We start from the raw sequence: 20,805 nt of genomic DNA on the forward strand, positions 1-20,805 counted from the left end.
CGGATGAAGAGAAGTCTGAAAGGAAAGCGATTCCGTGATGTGGATGAAGTCAAAGAAAACACGCTAAAGGCTTTGAACAGTATCCAGCCTCAAGAATTCCAGCACTGTTTTGAGCAGTGGCAAAGGCGTTGGGACAAGTGCATTAATGCACATGGACAATACTTTGAAGGGGACTAATATACAGTTCAATAAAAATGCAAAAATAAAAAATAACAAAAATAAATTCCGGTTATTTTTGGGTCCCCCCCCTCGTATTTACAGTCACAGGATGCGGTAGCGTAGCTGGTTGAAGAACTCTACTACAAACCGGAGGGTCGCGGGTTCGATTGTCGATGAGGTCACTGGATTTTTCTTTTTTCAATTGACCTAATCCTTCCAGCAGCACTATGTCCCTGGGATCGGCTCAGCCTCTAACAGAAATGAGTACCAGGATCTTCCTGGGGAGTAAAGGGCGGTCGGGGTGAAGACTAACACCTTTACCGCAATCTGTGAGCCGACTGTCTAGAAACTGTGGGAGCCTCGGCGGCTCACAACCACATGGGCCTCCACGATCTATTACAGGGATAGCTTTACTTTCTTTTTATTGCTATTGGGGTGGGACTAAGTCCCTTGTACTGCGGCCACTTCTGGCCTATTCTACCAGCCCCACATGATAGGTGAGGGTGATTGTGGAACAAGTGTTGGAATGAAGATTGGCAGGGGAAACCGAAGTACTCGGAGAAAACCTGCCCCAGCGCCACTTTGTCCACCACCACAAATCCCACTTTACCAGACCCGGGATCGAACCCGGGCCGCCGCGGTGGGAAGCCAGCGACTAACCGCTTGAGCTATGGCGCGGCCAATACCTTTACCTTTACCGTGATGAGAACCTGAAATCTCACTCGTTTTGGAGAATAACGCAAAACAGTTCCTGATAAATGACTGTGGTGGGAAATTATAATTTAATGGCTGATGTGGAATACTTGATGAAGGTAAAGTGGAACACTGTTCCATATTACGATATATGTAGCACTATTTCCCCAGTACACTTCCAATTACCTGTGACAATGAAATTATATGAAGGCTTATAGTGTGTGCAATATTTTCTTTATTATTTATATAGATGACTCGTCCACTTCGCTTTTCATGATTTAACGGCACAAGAATTCCAGCCCACTGTCAAACAAGAAAGGCTCCTCTGTAGTGCTCAAAACAATAAACAATTGTTTAGTGGAGCCGCTACTACAACCCTAACATATGCAGAGACTATTGCGAATTATTGGAGTAATAAGGAATATTATGTCAAATATATCCCCCATTTTTAAGGTTTAGTTTAGATTTTACTTATAAAAATAAAAATTCCTTATGGCAAACATTTCATACCTCTCCTACACATCAGGCCGTTTAATGAACTGTATATCAGTGTTAAAATACTGTGGTATGTAAACCCGTTACTAGGCAACGACCATGAAGGTAGCAGCTATACAATAGTTGCTGCTAGCCTCCGTTCCCACCTCATGACTCAAGGTACGCGGGTTCAAACCCGGCGGAGGTCGTGGAATTTTTAAGGGCGGAAAAATTCAGGGAACAAGTCCTCCGGGAGAGACTTTAAGCCGTGGGTCCTTTGTCGTAGATTTACGGCACGTAAAAGATCCTCATGTCTCTAGGAGACCTCTGAACAAAATTAGGCAAAAGTTTCCCGCCCAAGTAGTTTCCAATGCCTCCGGTAGATGGGGAAGTATCGGGAACCACTGCCAGCTTCGCTGGCTGAACGGGACAGATAGCGAGCACGAGTACCGGCAGGGTATGGCGACTGGTAGAATATCAAAGAGGGACGTACAATAAACTATTAGTCGCGGTGCATGGGGAAACCCACACCCTCCAATAATAATAATAAGAAATAATTGCTGGTGGCTTTTGAAAACAACGACCGTTCCTAAGTAATCTCTGAAAGAGACACGCACGCAACAAAAGAACAGTTGGAAGTGGTGTTTTCTGTGCTGTCCACGCCGATGTTACATAACGAGGAGCAGGTGCGATTACGAGAGATTCTTGAGACGGCACTTAGAAGAGTATGAATTAATTGTGAGACAGTCGCCGGCCAGAAAGGACGTCAACACGGAAGTTGAGGAAGCTTCGGTGTTGAAGCCGTTACCAGGCGACAACAGGCGAAGATACAACAGACTGAAAAAACTTCACACGTGTTGTACTGAATTGAATAGTGTGGGAATTGGCGATGGTACTATAGTTAATTGAAGTTACGATCTGTAAGTTGCCAATAAATTCAATTACCAATCCAAACTCCGTCTACAGTCACTCATACACGTGACAATATTAAGTAACATTTTGTGTTAACCGCAACAAAACAAAATAATATTCCGTATTATCTTCACTATCAAAGTATACAGCCGATCACAGTGGGCGCGCGGTCTAAGGCATAAACTGTTCTCGCTCTCTCGAACGCTGGGATCGTGGGTTCGAATCCCAATCAAGTAACAGATATCTGTACAATGTGCGATTATTTTGTTTGCGTTGTTCTGTGTAGGCAGAGGCCTTAAGGCGGGCTGATCCCAAGTCCAAGGAGTCCTACCGACTGTGTATAGGGCCAAGGCCCAACAAAGGGTTGTAGAGCCATAACAATAATAATAATAATAATAATAATAATAATAATAATTACCAAAATTAAACACTTACCTGGATCGGTGTGTCTGTAATTTCTTACGAGGTAGCAGAGTTGGAGGGGCAGATAACGTGTGTCGGCTCGCTGGGGCGAGTGCGGACTCGGGGGAGCTCCGGACAAGAACCCCCTTTGGAGTTCCCATCCAACTTCTGAGATGATACTCGCCTTACGGAAATACGGTGTCACTTCTCGAAGGTACTTGACTGTAACATAGAACGAAGTCACCACTGGACGAGCCGACGGACGCAAGGTAGATGATCATCAGTGCCAGCAAGATGGCAGTAGTAGTTTTTTGAGTAGTAATGTTGGTAGTAGTGGTAGTAGTAGTAGTAGTAGTGGCAGGCAGAATGCAGGTAGGCAGCCAATCACAGCGGTGACATACACAGAGAAAGAGAAGAAACCGAGCATGCAGAAGCAAAATAACAACGACAAAAAATAGGAATTACAAAGAATACATACTGTCCAGAAAAAAAAATAACGGTAAGTACAAAAAGCAAAAACAAAACTTAACAAATATAGCGTACAATAAACTAACAAATTAGAAATTATCTAGCAGCACACAAGTCGTTCAACTATGTAAAGGATACTAACAGCAAACCACAACCTTCAAATGCATGGAGGTGTTAACCTAAATACATTCTACCACTTACGAGTTCACAACATATTTCTGTTCACAAAGCCATAACCAGGTACATTAATTAATTAATTTAACTGTATTTCTATCACACAAAACAACTTTAATTAAAATCTTTGAAATCAGTGCTTGAATTGTTAAAAGATTTGTGACCATAGTTAAAAACCAAATACTATTTCTTGGAGGTTGAAAATTTGTTATAACCTGTAGTATATACAGAGTGTCAGGGTGAAAGGTATCCAAAATAAAATAATTATATCTCAGAAACCTTTTACTATACACATTTATGGGTTACACAACTACAAAGGGAAATTATCAAAGTTATTTCTGAATATATAACTTTCTCAATAAATTTCATTGTGGGCTCCCTTGGTGGCACGACAAATATCCAGACGATCCAGCATGTTTGGTGTTAACATAGCCCCAGCGCCCTTTATGCGGGCTTTCATGTGTTGCAGGTCACTGATCTTAACCTGATAGACAGTGTTCTTCACATAACCCCACAAGAAAAAATTCAGTGGGGTTAAATCTGGCGATCCTAGCAATTGATCAACTTCTACCGATCTATCTCCCAGCCATCACTCTGTCCACGTGATTCCTAACATGGTGGCAGAAACGTGGCGGACGCATGCGGGTAAGCAGGACATGAAAAAAGAAAACTTACAAGGTTTTCCTTTCCGATGACATAAACCGGATACGTGTATGACAATCAATTTCCGGGATAATTTTTTTTTATTTTTGGATACCTTTTAACCGGACACCCGATATTTGTGGTCGAAGTACACCTTTATGGATTGCATCCCGTTGTGTGTATGGAATTTATGAACACGGCCGTCGACACAACAATAAATGAAAGAGGTCATTTCTCAAACGAAAACGAGCATGTATTTATTTATATATGCATAGATTTTGTGCTACATGTTTCGACCTATATATAGGTCATCATCAGGCATTCATATATGAACTGTAAATCACGTAACCATATCAAGTTATGGTACACAACTTGATTGTCGCTTCCATCTTCAGGATCGAAAAACAAGCCGAGCAAGAAACCAGGGCTCTCCTTGCCACCTGCTTTCATGCTGGTTCCTTGCTCGGCTTGTTCTTCGGCCCTGAAGATGGAAGCGATGTTACTCCGAAACATCGGTTGACTTTCAACGGACTACAAGGCGTTATATCCCAGAATATATAATTATTCTTCATGATTTGTTTAACTACGCTTCTCTCAGCAAGAGCCAATTTTGTGAAGCATCATCACACAGTTAACATGCGTGATAATGTCCGAGTGAGGCAGAAACATGGTGTGGACAAATAAGTGAATGTGAAGGTGACGACCAAAAAAAAAAAACACACAACTGTCAGACATTAACGAAGTGTGAAGGAAACGCAATTTTAAACAATAACATTGTTTACCTATTTCAAAAAGCCTCCGTCTCTGTGGTCTAGCGGTCAGAGTTCCTGGCTACACATCCCGAGGTCCGGGTTCGATTCCCAGCGCTACCAGATTTTTTCTGAGAAGTAGTGGGTCTGGAACGGGGTCCACACAGCCTCGTGAGGATAATTGAGGAGCTATTTCAAGGAAATAGAGGCTCCGGTCTAGAAAACCGAAATTAACGGCCGTGGGGATTCGTTGTGCTGACCACGCGACACCCTCTATCCGCAAAAGTTGGCACTAAATTCGCCGACAAGCGGCGGTCGATCGGTCGGTATAGTTCGCTTGTGGACTAAAACCACGGAGTTAGTTTGTTTTATTTAACCTTCCTTACTCACTCATGGAGCTGAGCCCTTCTGGAGGAGCCGCCAATTCTGCAGCTACTCAAGAATATCCCAGCATTTTATGGAACCCAAAGGTTTATTACCGTGTTCACAAGAGTCCTCCACTGGTCCCTTCAACAGGTGTTGAAATATACTGTTACAGCCATTTAAGGGTTTATCCCCGATAGCGTAGTTGGTCGAGGCTCTATGCTACAAGCAGGAAGGTCGCGGGTTCGATTCGCTATGAGGTCACTGAATTTCTCAATTGACTTAATAATTCCATCCGCACTATGGCCCTGGGGTCGACTCAGCCTCTAACAGAAATGAGTACTAGGAATCTTCGTGGGGAAAAATAGCGGCCGGTGGGTAAGACTGACCTCACCGCCATCTGTGAGCCGATTGTGCAGAAAATGTGGGAGCCTCGACGTCTCACAACCCTATGGACATCTACGGCATGTTACAGGGATAGCTTTACTTTTTTACACCATGTCTTAGAAAAGAACACTACAGCCGTATTCCCGGAATGTAAAGTTTATTTACATTACTTACGACAAACCACGTAGCTTTATAAATTTAATGTTTCTAAATTTTTCAATGAATAACGTATAAATATGTAAACATAGTTAAGAACGACGGTTTATCATATGTAAATAAGACACGCTATGTATCACAAGAGTAGATTTATCTACCGAATGGCGTGAGCTCCGTCGATCTCCAGGGAAATCCGTCCATAAGAATTGCTATTTAATGCAATCTTGTACGTTGTTCTTATGTCAAAACATACGAAGGGCATACAGCAATCATTCGATATTTAGCTCCAGCTAATACAGTGGATGTCAGACGACAGTACCCGAGTTGTTAGAGGAACTGACATCTAATTTTGGAATCCGTGTTATTAGTATGAATACGGTATTCATGCAGTGACTAAAATACGCACACGAAATGTATGGTAATGTTCAGATTGTGGTTCAGCTTGTAAAATACTCATCAAGTCAGGAACATACAGTCTATTCACAGAAGGTTATGGACTAAACTCCATCTAGTACTGTAACTAGGGTGCGTCATCTTCAGTTATGACGTATACCATTACGTTATAATTAGAAATTTTGTATCCTTTTTCCCCCATAGGCTCTACAGCACCCCTGGGCCCTGGCCTCCGATTTTTCAGTTTCATGATTATTTTACAGACTCCTTGGACGAGTGATCAGCTCATCGCAAGGGCTCTACCTAAACACAGGGCAACACAAACTGAATAAACATATTCCAAACAACCATGCCTTGTGTGGGATTCGAATCCACGATCCCGGCTTCCGAGCGAGTGAAGACAGTAAATGCCTTAGACCGCTCGGCTACCGTGACCGGTTCATTCGAAAGTTACTAGATTATATTTACAACATACTTCTGGTATTTATACGCTGGTACGAAATTTGAACATAGTTACAGGGGAATTTTCTTCCGTACGGCTGCCTACACAACGTGTGACGTACTATGGTTCGTAGAGCAGATGGTCTTATCCTCTGTACCTGCACACTGCAGCAAGATGTGTTTCAGTACGGTCTCAGATACTGTAATTGAAACATTTCACAGACACCTGCATGACATGAAAAGCTGTGTTGTTGTTGATCTATGGCAGTCTCTTTCTGAGTGGCGTCTATTATTGTCTGAGCGTGTTCTGGTGTGCCGTCGCGAGAATGACGGAGCTTGAATTAGACCAATGAAAGAACATTACATTTCTTGTTAAACTTGGCAAGAGTGGAGGCGAAATCAGACAGATGTTAGTGCAAGTTTGCATGAACTTATTTTTGTTCCAGAAGATAAAGGAAATATTGAAAGGAAGGCATTCTGCTGACATTGATGACAACAGGAGTAATACGACGGCAGCTCTGAAGGTCATTCCAAGAAACCACTTCCAAAATTGTTTTGAAAGGTGGACTAGGAGCTGGCATCGGTGCATAGCTTCACAAGGGGAGTGAGTACTTTGAAGGCGACCACAGTGATATTCAGCAATGAGGTATATGTAGCATGTTTACGGCTATGAGTTCGCGAACTTCATTGTCAGGCCAAGTACTTGGATGGGCAATGCCAACAGAAACTTCTGTGGGGGAGGGGGGGGGGGTAAGACTGGGTTATATAGGCAGTAGAGCACAGGCACACGAACTAAGTATAAAAATGGTTGAACAACCTTATATAAACATGCATGAGGCCAAGCTACTAACATATAACCAATGCAGATATACAAATAACAACAAGCCTACACTACAAAGTGCATTCTCTACAGGAAGCAACAACTACAGTGCGTTTATTTAGACCTGGCCGTTCCCGACAGAGTGAGCAGTGGATTTGGTGGAGTCCGCCAGTGGATGTAAGGAATGGTGTGTAAGGGTTACAACAGGGCCTTAGCTACAGTGCCTATCTCTCCCTCCCTCTCTCATACAATGAAACTGCTACCGCTATCCCACCAAGTCTAGCTTTACTCTCAGTTCTCCTACCGCGCAGACAATGCGGCCAGGTCAAAAAGCACGGGCTGTAGACATCCGTATTTAGAACAGAATGACATAAACAGTAAGGTAAATAAATGATTACGTACTTACATAGAAGTTGCTTCCAGGAACAAATAATAGAACTACTTTACAATATGAAATAGAGTTTTTTATTTGACTTTCAATATTAAATGCACTAAGCTCCAGGTCCATTTAAAAAGAGTGAATACAGAGAGGACTTTCACGTTAATTTTACAGATATTTTTGTTCCCATATATTTTTGGGACTGCTAGATTATTTCACTGACAAATCAACATTGCTCCAAAATTCAATATCTGTACTGCAAAGAACACGAACGAACTTCTACGGAAAAAAAAAAACAGAAATTACAGCCACTATATCTCGGGATTAATTATTTCCTTTTGCTTTGCTAACCATTTATAACGATTAAATCGAAAGAGAAGAGATAAAAGAATTAAAATCCAACCACTTCAAACATTAGCGTAACTAGAAGAACCAATAAACGTTAAGAATACTACCTTCTGAGATAAGACCCAGTGTAGTCAGAAATAAGTTCACCGACGTTTCGGGGAAACGAACTCTCTTTGAACATATATGAAGCAAGCAACGAGTAAAACGCAGGTTACTTTCTTATTTCTTGCTCATTTCTTGTTTAACATATAATGGGTCCTGAAGATGAAGGCAATACGCTCCTCCGAAACGCTGGTAAACTGATTAGATGGCGCCACCTCCTACAAGATAGCAGTCATCATGATCACCGCTGTGAGAACCTCAAATCCAACAAAGAAACAATAATTTGACTCCTCTGTTCAACCAAGGTAATGAATTTCCATTTACACTCCTTCTATTCAGTAAAGTTGTTCCTGTGCTTAACCAATTAAGCACTACACCATGAAGGCGTGAGGGAGTGGATGTATAGAACCACGTTTTCTTGACATCGGCACTAGAAGGAGGTGAGTCCTATTCAGTATATACGTTAATTTACTTTTCCGACTGAATTCCCTGTAACATTTCATTACGGTTGATTGCACATTTCTCTCTGTGAAGAGCGATATCAATAACAACATAGTGCGACGTACTGCGCTATGGAGGACGCCTATTTCTCATTTGTTTCCCTTCTACATTCGCGCAGATATTCAAACAGCGACCGGTCTCGGTAGCCGAGCGGTCTAAGGCATGTACTGTCTTCCCTCGTTCGGAAGAGGGGGTTGTGGGTTTGAATCCCACACAAGGCAAAGATGTTTGGTGTGTGTGTATGTGTTTATTCTGTGTTTTTGTAGTCCTGTGTTTAGACAGAGGCCTTGCGACGAGCTGATCACTCGTCCAAGGAGTCCTACCGTCTGCAAAATGATCATGAAACCGAAAAATCAGAGGCCAGAACCCAAGGGGGCTATAGAGCCAGTAAAAAAAAAAAAAAGAAACTATCATAGAAGAAATAAGACACGGACGGAAAGGATAAACTAAACACCGATATTTCACTGCTCACTTCCGCTTACCCATGGATCCGAATAAAAATGGGGTCAAAAACTGAAAATAACCCACTCATATTAAATAATATGCTTGAGGTTTGAGTTTCTAACGATGATTAATATGAATATTACTGTAAACTGGCATGTGATACCGTGTAGTCTGGTAGATATTTGATAACATTTCGGAGGAATCTGATACGTCTATCTTCAGTGTACCCGTTCAAGACTACCAAGCTATAAGGAGTCATATCCGCAAAGATATGTCACCTTGACATTCCAATGATTCAGCAATGACTCAGATTGATTCAGAGTCATTTAATGAAGACCCAGCAACTGCCATATTATTCTTACTGGGGTAAGACTCAGTCCACTTGGTACTGCGCCCGCTACTGCCCACTGCACAGAGTCTGAGATGACAGATGATGGTCAGTGTGGAGCAACTGACAGGGGGAACAGAAATACCAGGAGAAAACCTGCCCCAGTGTCATTTTGTCCATCACAAATAACATATGACCTGACCTGGGCTCGAACTCGGGTCGCCACGGTGGGAAGCAGGCGAATAACCAACTGAGCAATGGCACGGCCTTAGCAATTGCCATATATTTGACTTCAATCAATTACGGTAAAAAGTATGCACCAATATTTTGTTATACATGTTTCGGCTTACAAACAGTCGCCTACGTTACAATGTCTTGCATGACAGCGAAGTCGTTATAACGACGGACTATGTTTGGACGGCCGAAGAGTCCGCATTCGATTCCCGTAGAGGAAAGAGATTTTTCTCTCTTCTACAGCGTCTAGAAGAGCCGGAATAGCGTAGTCAGTATAGCGACTGGCTACGGGCTGGACGACCAAGGGGTCGTAGTTCGAGTCCCGGTGGGGCAAGAATTTTCACTTCTCTATGTCTTCCAGACCGGCTCTGGGGTCCACACAACCTCCTATCCAATGGGGACCGCGGGCTCTTTCCCCGGGGCAAAGAGGCAGGGGCGTGAGCTGACCACTCACCTCCATCTAGTGCAGAGGTTAAGAATACGTAATCAATACCTCCATACCCGTCTTCATGGCGTGGTGCTTAACTAATTAAGCACGACGACAAATTAACTTTTACCTTTTACCACTTCTACCGAATGTGTAAGATCTAGAAAAACCGAAGTGAACGGAGAAGTTCATGGAGGTAGGCCTAGGCCCTCTGGGGCTGTAGTGCCAAGGAAAAAAAATATTTGTAGTATTCCCATTAGGTTTCAAAACTTTTCTTGTTCTTAAAAAATGAACATGCATGAAAAATGTATGATTTGAGGTTTTCACGGCGGTGACTATGAAGAAATCCGTCTTCTGGGGTGTGGCGCCGTTTAGATATTGTGTTAACCGACGTTTCGGAGGAAAGTATAGCCCCCATCGCTGGCAGACTAATTTCAACACCTGCTCATGCTGGCTCTTCGATAGCGGGTGTTTTCTTCTACCCTGAAGATGGAGACGATACATTCCTCCGAAACGTCGGTTAACACAATATCTACACGGCGCCACATCCCAGAAAACGGCTTTCTTCATGCATGAAAAATGTTTACAGAATTCTTATTACATGTAAGATAAAGCATTATTGTTAAAACATGTTTTACTGCTTTTACTAGATTATAATCTAGTAAAAGCAGTAAAACATGTTTTAACAATAATGAAATTACTGAATGAGGTTTAAAGGCGCTAAATTGTAATATAAATGCACACAAGGAGACATTCATGTAAAAATATGAGTAAAATATGGATAATCTGCAACAAAAGCCCACCCTGTATCATGAACTCATCAAATTGTTACACAAAAAAGTCTCATTCAAAAAGAGTGGGAAACACAACTACAAAACAAGATGCACCACTTAACCTGCAGTACAAGACAAATTAGGTGTAGTGAAACAAGGGGTATATTCATCACAAATGCTTTCATAAAGGAACAATCCAACAAAGCTCGGCAATTTCAATAGAGGACACATTCACATGAAAACGAATTACTGGGTCCATGAAAATGAAAGATGAGATTTCTCAGCACTACAGGTTGGTTCAGAACGTCAGTCACCACTGATGACTGATACAGTGGAATATATAACGAGTTTATAAGACGATGTCTGAACATATAAACTCTATATATTCGTTCAAAACTAACAGCAAATTTAATTTCTGGTATCTTACAAACTGTACCCCCAGCTGCAAGTGCTACACCTGGTGGAAACTCAGAACAGTATATTTAATTCTAAATCGCCGAGTTTCTGGACTTTGTCCATCCTCCTGTAATCTGAGAGAATACAACATTTCGGAAACTTGATCTGTTTCTGTCCTCAGGTGAATGGATGGGGAAGTCATGATTGAGATTGCGTCTCTCTAACGGACCCAACTGGATACGTCTATCCACCCTTCCACCTGAGGGCGGAAACAGATCTAATTTCCGAAACGCTGTCTTTTATAAGAATAAGACATGATGGTAAAGTCCAAAAATTAAGTCATCCCAAGTGTAGTGCTTAACCCTTTACAATTGACTAGTAAATAAGTTCTCGGCGGTGGTATATTAATACAATTATTAACTTTTAGGACATTAACCATCGTTTTTATTTAAAATAATGTTTTAAGGACAATGACTAGTTCTATCTTTATCTGAAGGACGGAGGCTCCAGTCTATGGAGCAGAGCACATGTTAGACTTTCAAGAATAATTCAATAACCCTGACACAGAGTCAATATTTTTATTTAGTTATAATTTTATGTTTTATGTATGTGATATATGGTCTTTCATTCTATTTTTTTGTAGTTTCGAGGGGGTAAAGCGTCCGGGGCCGCTTACAGTAAACGCGCGGTGTTAGGCATGAAGCTCGGACGCTGGGATCGTGGGTTCGAACCCCACTCAAGGCATGAAAATTTGGTGTATGCGTTTATTCTGTCCTGCGACGAAATGATCATGCGTCCAAGGAATCCCACGGAATGTGTGAAGAGGATTATGAAACTGAACAAGAGGCAAGGACCCTGAATGGGCTCCAAGTGCCACTAAAAAAAGTCAGGGACTTGATCTGAGCTTATGCATGGAAAGAGCTATACCTCCACTCTCCCATGTATCTTCATGACGTGGTCCTTAACTGATGTTTTTTTCCTTGGCGCTACAGCCCCAGTGGGCCTAGGCCTACCTCCATGAACTCCGTTCACTTCGGTTTACTAGACCTTACACATACGGTAGGACTCCTTGGGCTGGTGATCACCTCGTCGCAAGGCCTCTCTGTACACAAACACAGAAAAACGCACAAACATCCATGCCCTGAGTGGGATTCGAACCCACGATCCCGGCTTCCGAGCGAGCGAAGACAGTGCATGCCTTAGACCGCTCGGCTACCGTGACCGGCCCTTAACTGATTAACAAAATGAAATACTTAACGTTTTTACCACGACACTGGTGCCGACGAACGAAATTAAATCAAATCCATCATAGGAATATTATGGGTTACGAAATAATGTAGTTATATAATTACGATAATCGACTCTTTATAACGTAGCCACTGATTTGATTTCGAAATAAAAAGCGGATCAGTTAACTGGCATGACAGATTATGTTCACTACATAAAACGTTCTCAGTCCGATAATATCGAACCTGCATTATGGCACGCAGTTTTGACTTGCTAATGTCAAGCAAGACGGCATAAAAAACAACCCTTCCTTAACTGCCAGATGCGGTTTGACATACAAAAACAATGACGGAACGCTGTCCCCGGAATTCCAAACTGCAATACACGCCTGCTCCAGACGTGTTCTGATATCGCATATTTCACTGAGCTTGATTCCAGTGCACAGACACGCATAAACATGTTGCACAATAAATATTTATGTTTTCTTTCAATGGCACATCCAGCCCATTCAGGGCCCAGGCCTCTTATTCAGTTCCGTAATCATTTTACAGATGGTAGGACTCCTGTGAGTGATCAGCCCGTCGCAAGGCATCTACCTAAACACAGGACAGCATAAACACAAAATAAACGCATACATAAACTAAACATTCATGCCTTTAGTGGGATTCGAACCCACGATCCCAGCGTCAGAGCGAGGGAAGACAGTTCACGCCTTAGACCGCGCGGCTACTGTGACCAGCTTATATCAGACAGATGCGAACCAAAATCAAATAGCAAATTTCATCAAAATCCAGCTGGACGGTCGAGGTTCGATTCCCAGCTGGGGCAAGAGATCTTTCTCTTCTTCACAGTGGCCATAACGACTGTGGTGCCTACCCAGCCTCCTATCCAATGGGTAGCATGGGCTCTTCCTCCGGGGGTAATGTGGCCGGAGCGTGAAGCACTCACCTCCATCTAGCGCCGATGTCAATGGTGGAGCTATACCTCCACTCCCCTACATGGCTTCATGGCGTAGTGCATAATTAATTTAGCATGAGGACAACGATAGCTTCGTATTTATTCTCCACTAAATATGCTTGGAATTGTGAAGACTTACGCTGACACAACCCATACTTAATAGTGATTAATTATATATACATCGGCCATAGAGGCCACTGTCGCGTATTTTAATACCTTCGTTATTGGCTTCCTGCGAATATGTATGTTACTAATTTGACAAGACTCATTATGCAGGCATTGTCCAATGTACAGATTCAGCAGAAAACAGATAATGAATGTACTGAAATAGTCGACGGTAACACCTATGGCTGATACTTGCAGCTAAATAAATATATAATTAATCATTATTATACTCGTATGTGCTATGTCCACGGAACTTATCACAACTGCATTATAACACAGCATAAAGTTCCACTACTAAATTCCATTACCAGGATGACGAAATCAAGATGGATGAGATATGAGGACAAACGTATATCAGGCATGGGAGAGATAAAAAATACTAGGATGATCTCACCGTATATTGCGGCATGCAGACCCATCGCTACGCAACGACAGTGAAATAAGCAACTACACAACAGCGTTTTCTAAGTAATGGCCTCACAAATAAGAATGTTTCCATGGCAATAATTGCACTGCAACAGAGGAACGGTGTGTTCTACGCAGACCGTGCCGATACGTTACAAGCAGGGCAAGTCAGCTGTTGCATTTAATCCCGTGTGGAGGCAGGGTCGAATACCTCCACCGTAGCCCTGCGAGTCGTAGGAGGCGACGAAAATGGAACCCAATGCCGAGCAATTTTAAAATACGTATGTTAATGACAGTTTTCCTTTTGCTATTTTACTAACTTAATTGAATTAATATTTTTAATTCTGAAGGTATATCTACGTCTCGTTTTTTTTTATTTAGGACAGTAACAAGAATCCACGAACCGAATTCCAGTTGGCTCAATTTTCCTACGGTCTGACCGATTAACTGTCCAATTTTTCGACCGCATAGATCAAGGCCAGAATTGCCATAACATTATAAAATTTTAACTGTGAACTCTGAAAAGGCTTTCTTTGATTCGGCGTACTTATTTGTCCACATTTTCTCCGAAACTGACTTAGCTCTATAAAGAGTTCTAACTTCTATGATGTAACGCCGTGTAGTCCGTTTAAATTAAACAGACGTTTCGGAGAAATAGTGCTACCTGCTTCGTGCTGGGGTGTTGTCCTGAATGTGGAGGAGATTTGTTACTCCGAAACGTCGGTTCTTTCACCAAACTACACGGATTTATATTCCAGAAGACAAAAGTCTTCATATCCTGAAAACCTCGATTTCTACACGCTTAGGTTATATTTATATCTTCTTGCAGACAATATGATATATTAAAACCTAGAGAGTTAAAAATTGATACCTGAAAAATGCAGTTACAATCTTAAAATTACCTACTACATGTGGTAGGATGCCGGTCACGGTAGCCGAGCGGTCTAAGGCATGCACTGTCTTCACTCGCTCGGAAGCCGGGATTGTGGGTTCGAATCCCACTCAGGGCATGAATGTTTGTGTGCGTTTTTCTGTGTTTGTCTACAGGTAGAGGCCTTGCGACGAGCTGATCACCCGCCCAAGGAGACCTACCGTATGTCTAAGATCTAGTAAAACCGAAGTGAAACGGAGAGTTTCATGGAGTAAGGCCTAGGCCCAAATTGGGGCTGTAGCGCCACAGAAAAAAAAAAACATGTGGTAGGATGGAGTGAAAATGGGCAATACTACTAAAACCCTCAAAGAGACTGAATGAGACTTAAATGACGCATGACTCATCTGAATGATACGCTGATAACTGCGAGGACTGAACTTCAGCTTATAACAAAACCACTTCAGGCAATTAATACATGACGCTCAATATGCACTTCAATGGTACACATTTCAAGTTGGCAATTTGCAGATATAGACTATAGAATAAATGGCATATCATCAATCAATGTGTACCATTCATTTAGATCGAATAAAATAGTAGCAATGTACATACATAAACAGCTCGTATCCTGAATCCGCGTGTTCCTACCTCACTGCAGTGATAAAAAAGCGCACAATATCAGTAATTCAGTGGACTATGGGCTGAGGGAGAGCCGCGCCATAGCTCAAGCGGTTAGTCGCTGGCGTCCCACGGCGGCGACACGGGTTCGATCCCGGGTCTGGTCAAGTGGGATTTCTGGTGGACAAAGTGGCGCTGGGGCAGGTTTTCTCCCAGTACTTCGGCTTCCCCTGCCAATCTTCATTCCACCAATTGCTCCACAATAACCCTCACTTATCATCTGGGGCTGGTACAATAGGCCAGAAGTGGCCGCAGTACAAGGGACTTAGTCACACCCCACTAGCAATAATAGTAATAAGTTTGTTCTCCCTCTAGCATCAGATTCGACGGCAGACGTACAAGTCTCCGAAACGCTGATTTAAAGTATGACGCGGTTGACCGCGCGAGATCTTAGTTCAGTTACTTACCGTGAAGGCGTCAAGGCTAATAATAAGAACATAAGCGTTTCGGAGACCTGGGTCTCCGTCACTATGGTCGAAGAGGGACACAAATCAAGTCTCCGAAACGTTTGATTATGCTTCAACCATGACGCAATTTATCGTCCGAGCGTTAATTACTCGCCGTCAAAGCTTCAAATCTTACATCCATACACAGGTATACCATATATAATTAGACATAACATTACAGACGTCTCAATGCATGGCACAGATCACTGTTCACTACTAAAACTCGTATACACTTGAGCGTTTGTTTTAGGAACTGATATAGCTCAGGCAATTAGTCGCCGGTCTCCCAACGTCACCGGTTCGATGTCAGGTCAGATCATGGGAGATTTGTGGTCGGTAAAGTGGCATTTGGCCGGTCACGGTAGCCCAGCGGTCTAAGGCATGCACTGTCCTCGCTCTCTCGGAAGCCGAGATCGTGGGTTCGAATCCCACTCAGGGCATGGATGTTTGTGTGCGTTTTTCTGTGTTTGTCTACAGGTAGAGGCCTTGCGACGAGCTGATCACCCACCCAAGGAGTCCTAACGAATGTGTAAGATCTAGAAAAACCGAAGTGAACGAAGAAGTTCATGGAGGTAGGCCTAGGCCCACTGGGGCTCTAGTGCCAAGAAAAAAAGTGGCATTTGTGCAGGTTCTCTGTGATTACATAGGTTTCCACTGCAAATTCTAATTCCATCAACTGCTCAACTTTCATTAACGATCCTATCATCGATGCTATAGTCTTGATATAGACAACGTCGTTAAAATACAAACTCAAGAAAAGTTTAATAGATAAAATACGCTGTTAATTGCAGCGAGACATGGCCAAAGAGGAAGATACACTAAGATAGCTCCACCTTTATGTTTGCAGTCTCTCGTAAGATTGAACCGTAGCATAGAATATGTGTATAATACTCTGGTTGTGACCTGAAATTACTTCATGGCTAAATTGAAATTCCTTGCGGGACATGAAACAGTTCCAAAGCACATTAGATATGGCACAGGGTTCTTAGGATTCACACTAAAGTTAATGACTGTGAAAGCAGTCCATATACACACGCCTTCATCAGTTTCACAATCCCTATTCGAATTACTCTTATTATTATTACTCTTTATTGTTAGTACATCACGTAATATCGTTCTACTGTTCTACTACACTATTTCTCAGAACACTGATATATTAATAAGGAAAGTTGCCTCATTCCTATATCATATTAACGTAATTTTAGTTTTCACAATTTTTGTTTCTCTTTTTAGTTGAAGGTAAAGTTTCCCCTGTCATTAGTTAATTGATTATAACGCCATGAAGACGTATGTGAAGGTATAACTCCACCAATTCTTGACCTCGGTACCAGATAAAGGTGAGTGGTCAGCTTCACGCCCCTGCCGCTTTACCCTCAGGGAGGGAGCCAACGGTACGCATTGGATAGGAGGCTGGATGGGCCCCAGAACCGGACTTGAAGCTATAGAGACGAGAGAAATCTTGCCTCTGCTGAGAATTGAACGCTGCCCGTCTAGCCCGTAGCCCATCGCTACACCGACTTTCGTTATCTTTTGTTTGTAGTATAATAAAACAGTAAAAGGTAAAGTTGTCCCTGTGCTTAAGTAATTAAGAACTACAACATGAAGACGTATGGGGGAGTGGATGTATAGATCCACATTTCCTTGACCTCGGAACTAGTTGGAGGGGGCACGCGGTAGCGTAGTTGGTTGAGGGGCTATGCTACAAACCGGAAGGTCGCGGGTTCAAGTCCCGATGAGGTCATTGGATTTTTTTCAATTGACCTAATCATTCCAGCTGCACTATGGCCCTGGGCTCGACTCAGCCTCTAACAGAAATGAGTACCAGGAATTAATTGAATAATTTTCCTGGGGAGTAAAGCGTGGCCGGTGCGGAAGGCTGACAACCTTACCGCCATCTGTGAGCCGATTGTCTAGATAATGTGGGACCCTCAACGTCTCACAACCCTATGGGCCTTCACGGCCTGGTAGAGGGATAGCTTTACTTTTTCTTTTACTTTACGGAACTAGTTGGAGGTAAGTGGTCACGTTCACGTCCCCGTCGCTTTACCCTGAGGAAAATACCCTCAGTACCCACTGGGTAGGAGGTTGGGTGAACCCCAGAGCCGGTCTGGACATGGAGAAGTGAAATATCATGATCCGACCGGGACTCGAACTCCGACCCTTCGGTCGTCAGCCAGTAGCCAGTCGCTATACCGCCTGCACTATCTCGGCTCACATAAGAAACCTGTTATAATTTTAATTCAATCGTATCAACACATTCATAAAAACTGAACTATTATTATTATTATTATTATTATTATTATTATTATTATTATTATTATTATTTGCGCAACATGTTACAGGATATCCTGCCCATGAACCTCGATCTCACTACGTCCCTAAGGCTCATCATGTAACAGCTTCATGGACCATTATATTTGAAATTCAATTAAGGCCACGTTAGTGCACCTATCTTCCTCAACTGCTGATCCGAGAACGGGTCTTAATGAGCTCCCCGTGCATCTATGATGGCAGGTATCAAGTAACTGTCCTTCAACCAGTAGATCTTTCTATGTGCGGGATCTGAAGTTGAGTATTTCAAAATCCCTTCAAGCTTATTTCTTCCGTACATTTCTTATCAGTGGATACACACAAACGACTTTTCTATCTCGAAGTATGGTCCCAAGTTTGCTGCATGGTATGGCTCTGTCTGTCGTAACATTCTGGTTCCAGGGTACGGTGAGCCGATTGTCCTGATCGTTTTACTGAACGGCTGTGCCACTTGTGCTTATTCCACTTTCACTCCTATCTATTTATACTTTCTTTTTATTGCTAGTGGGGTGGGACTAAGTCCCTTGCACTGCGGCCACTTCTGCCCTATTGTACCAATCCCAGATGATAGGTGAGGGTGATTGTGGAGCAATTGGTGGAATGAAGATTGGCAGGGGAAACCGAAGAACTCGGAGAAAACCTGCCCCAGCGCCACCTTGTCCACCATAAATCCCACTTGATCAGACCCGAGATCAAACCCGGGCCGCCGCGGTGGGGAGCCAGCGACTAACCGCTTGAGCTATGGCACGCCCTTTATACTTACTTACTTACGGAGCTGAGCCCTTCTTGAGAAGCCAAATCTGCAGCTACTCAAAAATTTCCCAGCATTTTATGGAACCCGAAGGTTCATTACCGTGTTCACAATAGCCCTCTACTGGTCCCTATCCTGAGCCAGATCAATCCAATCCATACCATCTCATCTTATCTCGCTAAGATCCATTTTAATATTGTCCAACTACCCACACCTTGGTCTTCTCAGTGGTCTCTTTCCTTCTGCTTTTCCCACCAATATCCTAAATGCATTCCTCTTCTCCCCCCTTCGTGCTACACCTCATCTTCCTTGACTTGATCATTCTAATTATACTTGGAGAAGAGTACAAGTCATGAAGTTCCTCATTATACAGTTTTCTCCAACCTCCTGTCACTTCATCCCTCTTCGGTCCAAATATTCTCGTCAACACCCTGTTCTCAAACACCCTCAGTCTATGTTCCTCCCTTAATGGCAGAGACCAAGTTTCATACCCATACAGAACCACCTATCTATTTATACATATTGAAAATTGATTGGGTGCAGGCACTATACTGACGTTTATGTATTCTTCCTTCGCGAGAGCTCGACATCCCATTAAGGGCTCCTTCCTCTAATCGATTTCTCGAAATGTTCTACATCTGCTATCGTCTACAGCTTCTACATCGCTGTAAGATATCATCTAGTAGTAGGGCTTGGCCGGTCACGGTAGCCGAGCGGTCTAAGGCATGTACCGTCTTTCCTCGCTCGGAAGTCGTGATCATGGCTTCGACTCTCACATAAGGGATCGATGTCTGGTATGTGTATGTGTTTACTCTCTGTTCGTGTTGTTCTGTATTTAGGTAGAGGCCTTGTGACGAGCTGATCACTCATCCAAGGAGTCCTTCCGTCTGTGAAAATTATAATAAAACTAAAAAATCATAGGCCAGGGCTCAAGGGGGGCTGTAGAGCCAGTGAAAAAAAAAAGTAGGCTCTTGAATTTCGCAGTAATTATGTCGCTGTAAGCTTATCATTAGCTTTATCAGTGTCTTAGTAACAAATTTCAGTGAATGTCATTCTTAAATACAGAGGAGTAGCGTCTAACTCGGAGGTTACGGTCTAAATATGGCATGTACACCCTAAATCACGTTTAGTCACAATTTCCCTTTAAAATCACTTAAATCACCAATACATTACGTTTTTTTTGTATATACCCTGTAATACAATAGGAGCTGGGATAGCTGAGTCGGTAGGCCGCGCCATAGCTCAAACGGTTCGTCGCTGGCTTCCCACCGCGGCGGCCCGCGTTCGATCCCGGGGTCTGGTCAAGTGAGATATGTGGTGGACAAAGTGGCACTGGGGCAGGCTACAGTAGGCCAATCAGTGGCCGCCGTGCCGAGTGGACCCAGTTGGACTCCACCCCCCACTAAGCGAATTAAAAAAAAATAGCTCTGTCGGTACAACGACCGAGGAGTCAGAGTTCGAGTCCCGGCATAGTGAAAAAATTTTCTCTTCACCACGTCGTCCAGACTGGCTCTGGGATCCACCCCACCTCCTACACAATAGGTACCTGGGGCTCTTTCCCCGGGGGTAAAGCGGCGGGGGCGTGAAGCCGACCACTCATCTCCAACTAGTGCCCAGGTCAAGAATAAGTGGATCTATACATCCACTCCCCAATACCGGGACAGAACATCGATTAAACAACGAATTATTTCAGTTTATTTATTCTTAATTTATCGTTTTTTTCTATTTGTCTGATAAATTCCTGCTAACCCTCGCCAGCACTGTCATTCCTGGCTTCGGGCCCCCGTCGTACCTTATTATTCATATTTTCCTTCTGTCTCACGACCTACT

General features: G+C 43.0%; 1 protein-coding gene across 2 annotated transcripts in view; it reads right to left on the reverse strand.

Annotated features, from left to right (window-relative positions):
• LOC111867640 (beta-1-syntrophin) overlaps positions 1–20,805 on the reverse strand; it is a 196,017-nt gene that overhangs the window by 43,287 nt on the left and 131,925 nt on the right. Inside the window, exon 2 of one of the 2 annotated variants that reach the window (XM_023857657.2) lies at positions 2,674–2,862. In XM_023857657.2, the coding sequence (XP_023713425.1) occupies positions 2,674–2,862 (189 nt within the window). Of the gene's footprint in view, positions 1–2,673; positions 2,887–20,805 lie in introns of both variants that reach the window. The other variant, XM_023857655.2, reaches the window with a different exon arrangement.

This window comes from Cryptotermes secundus, unplaced genomic scaffold, assembly GCF_002891405.2.
Source record: "Cryptotermes secundus unplaced genomic scaffold, Csec_1.0 scaffold548, whole genome shotgun sequence".
Classification (NCBI taxonomy): domain Eukaryota; kingdom Metazoa; phylum Arthropoda; class Insecta; order Blattodea; family Kalotermitidae; genus Cryptotermes; species Cryptotermes secundus.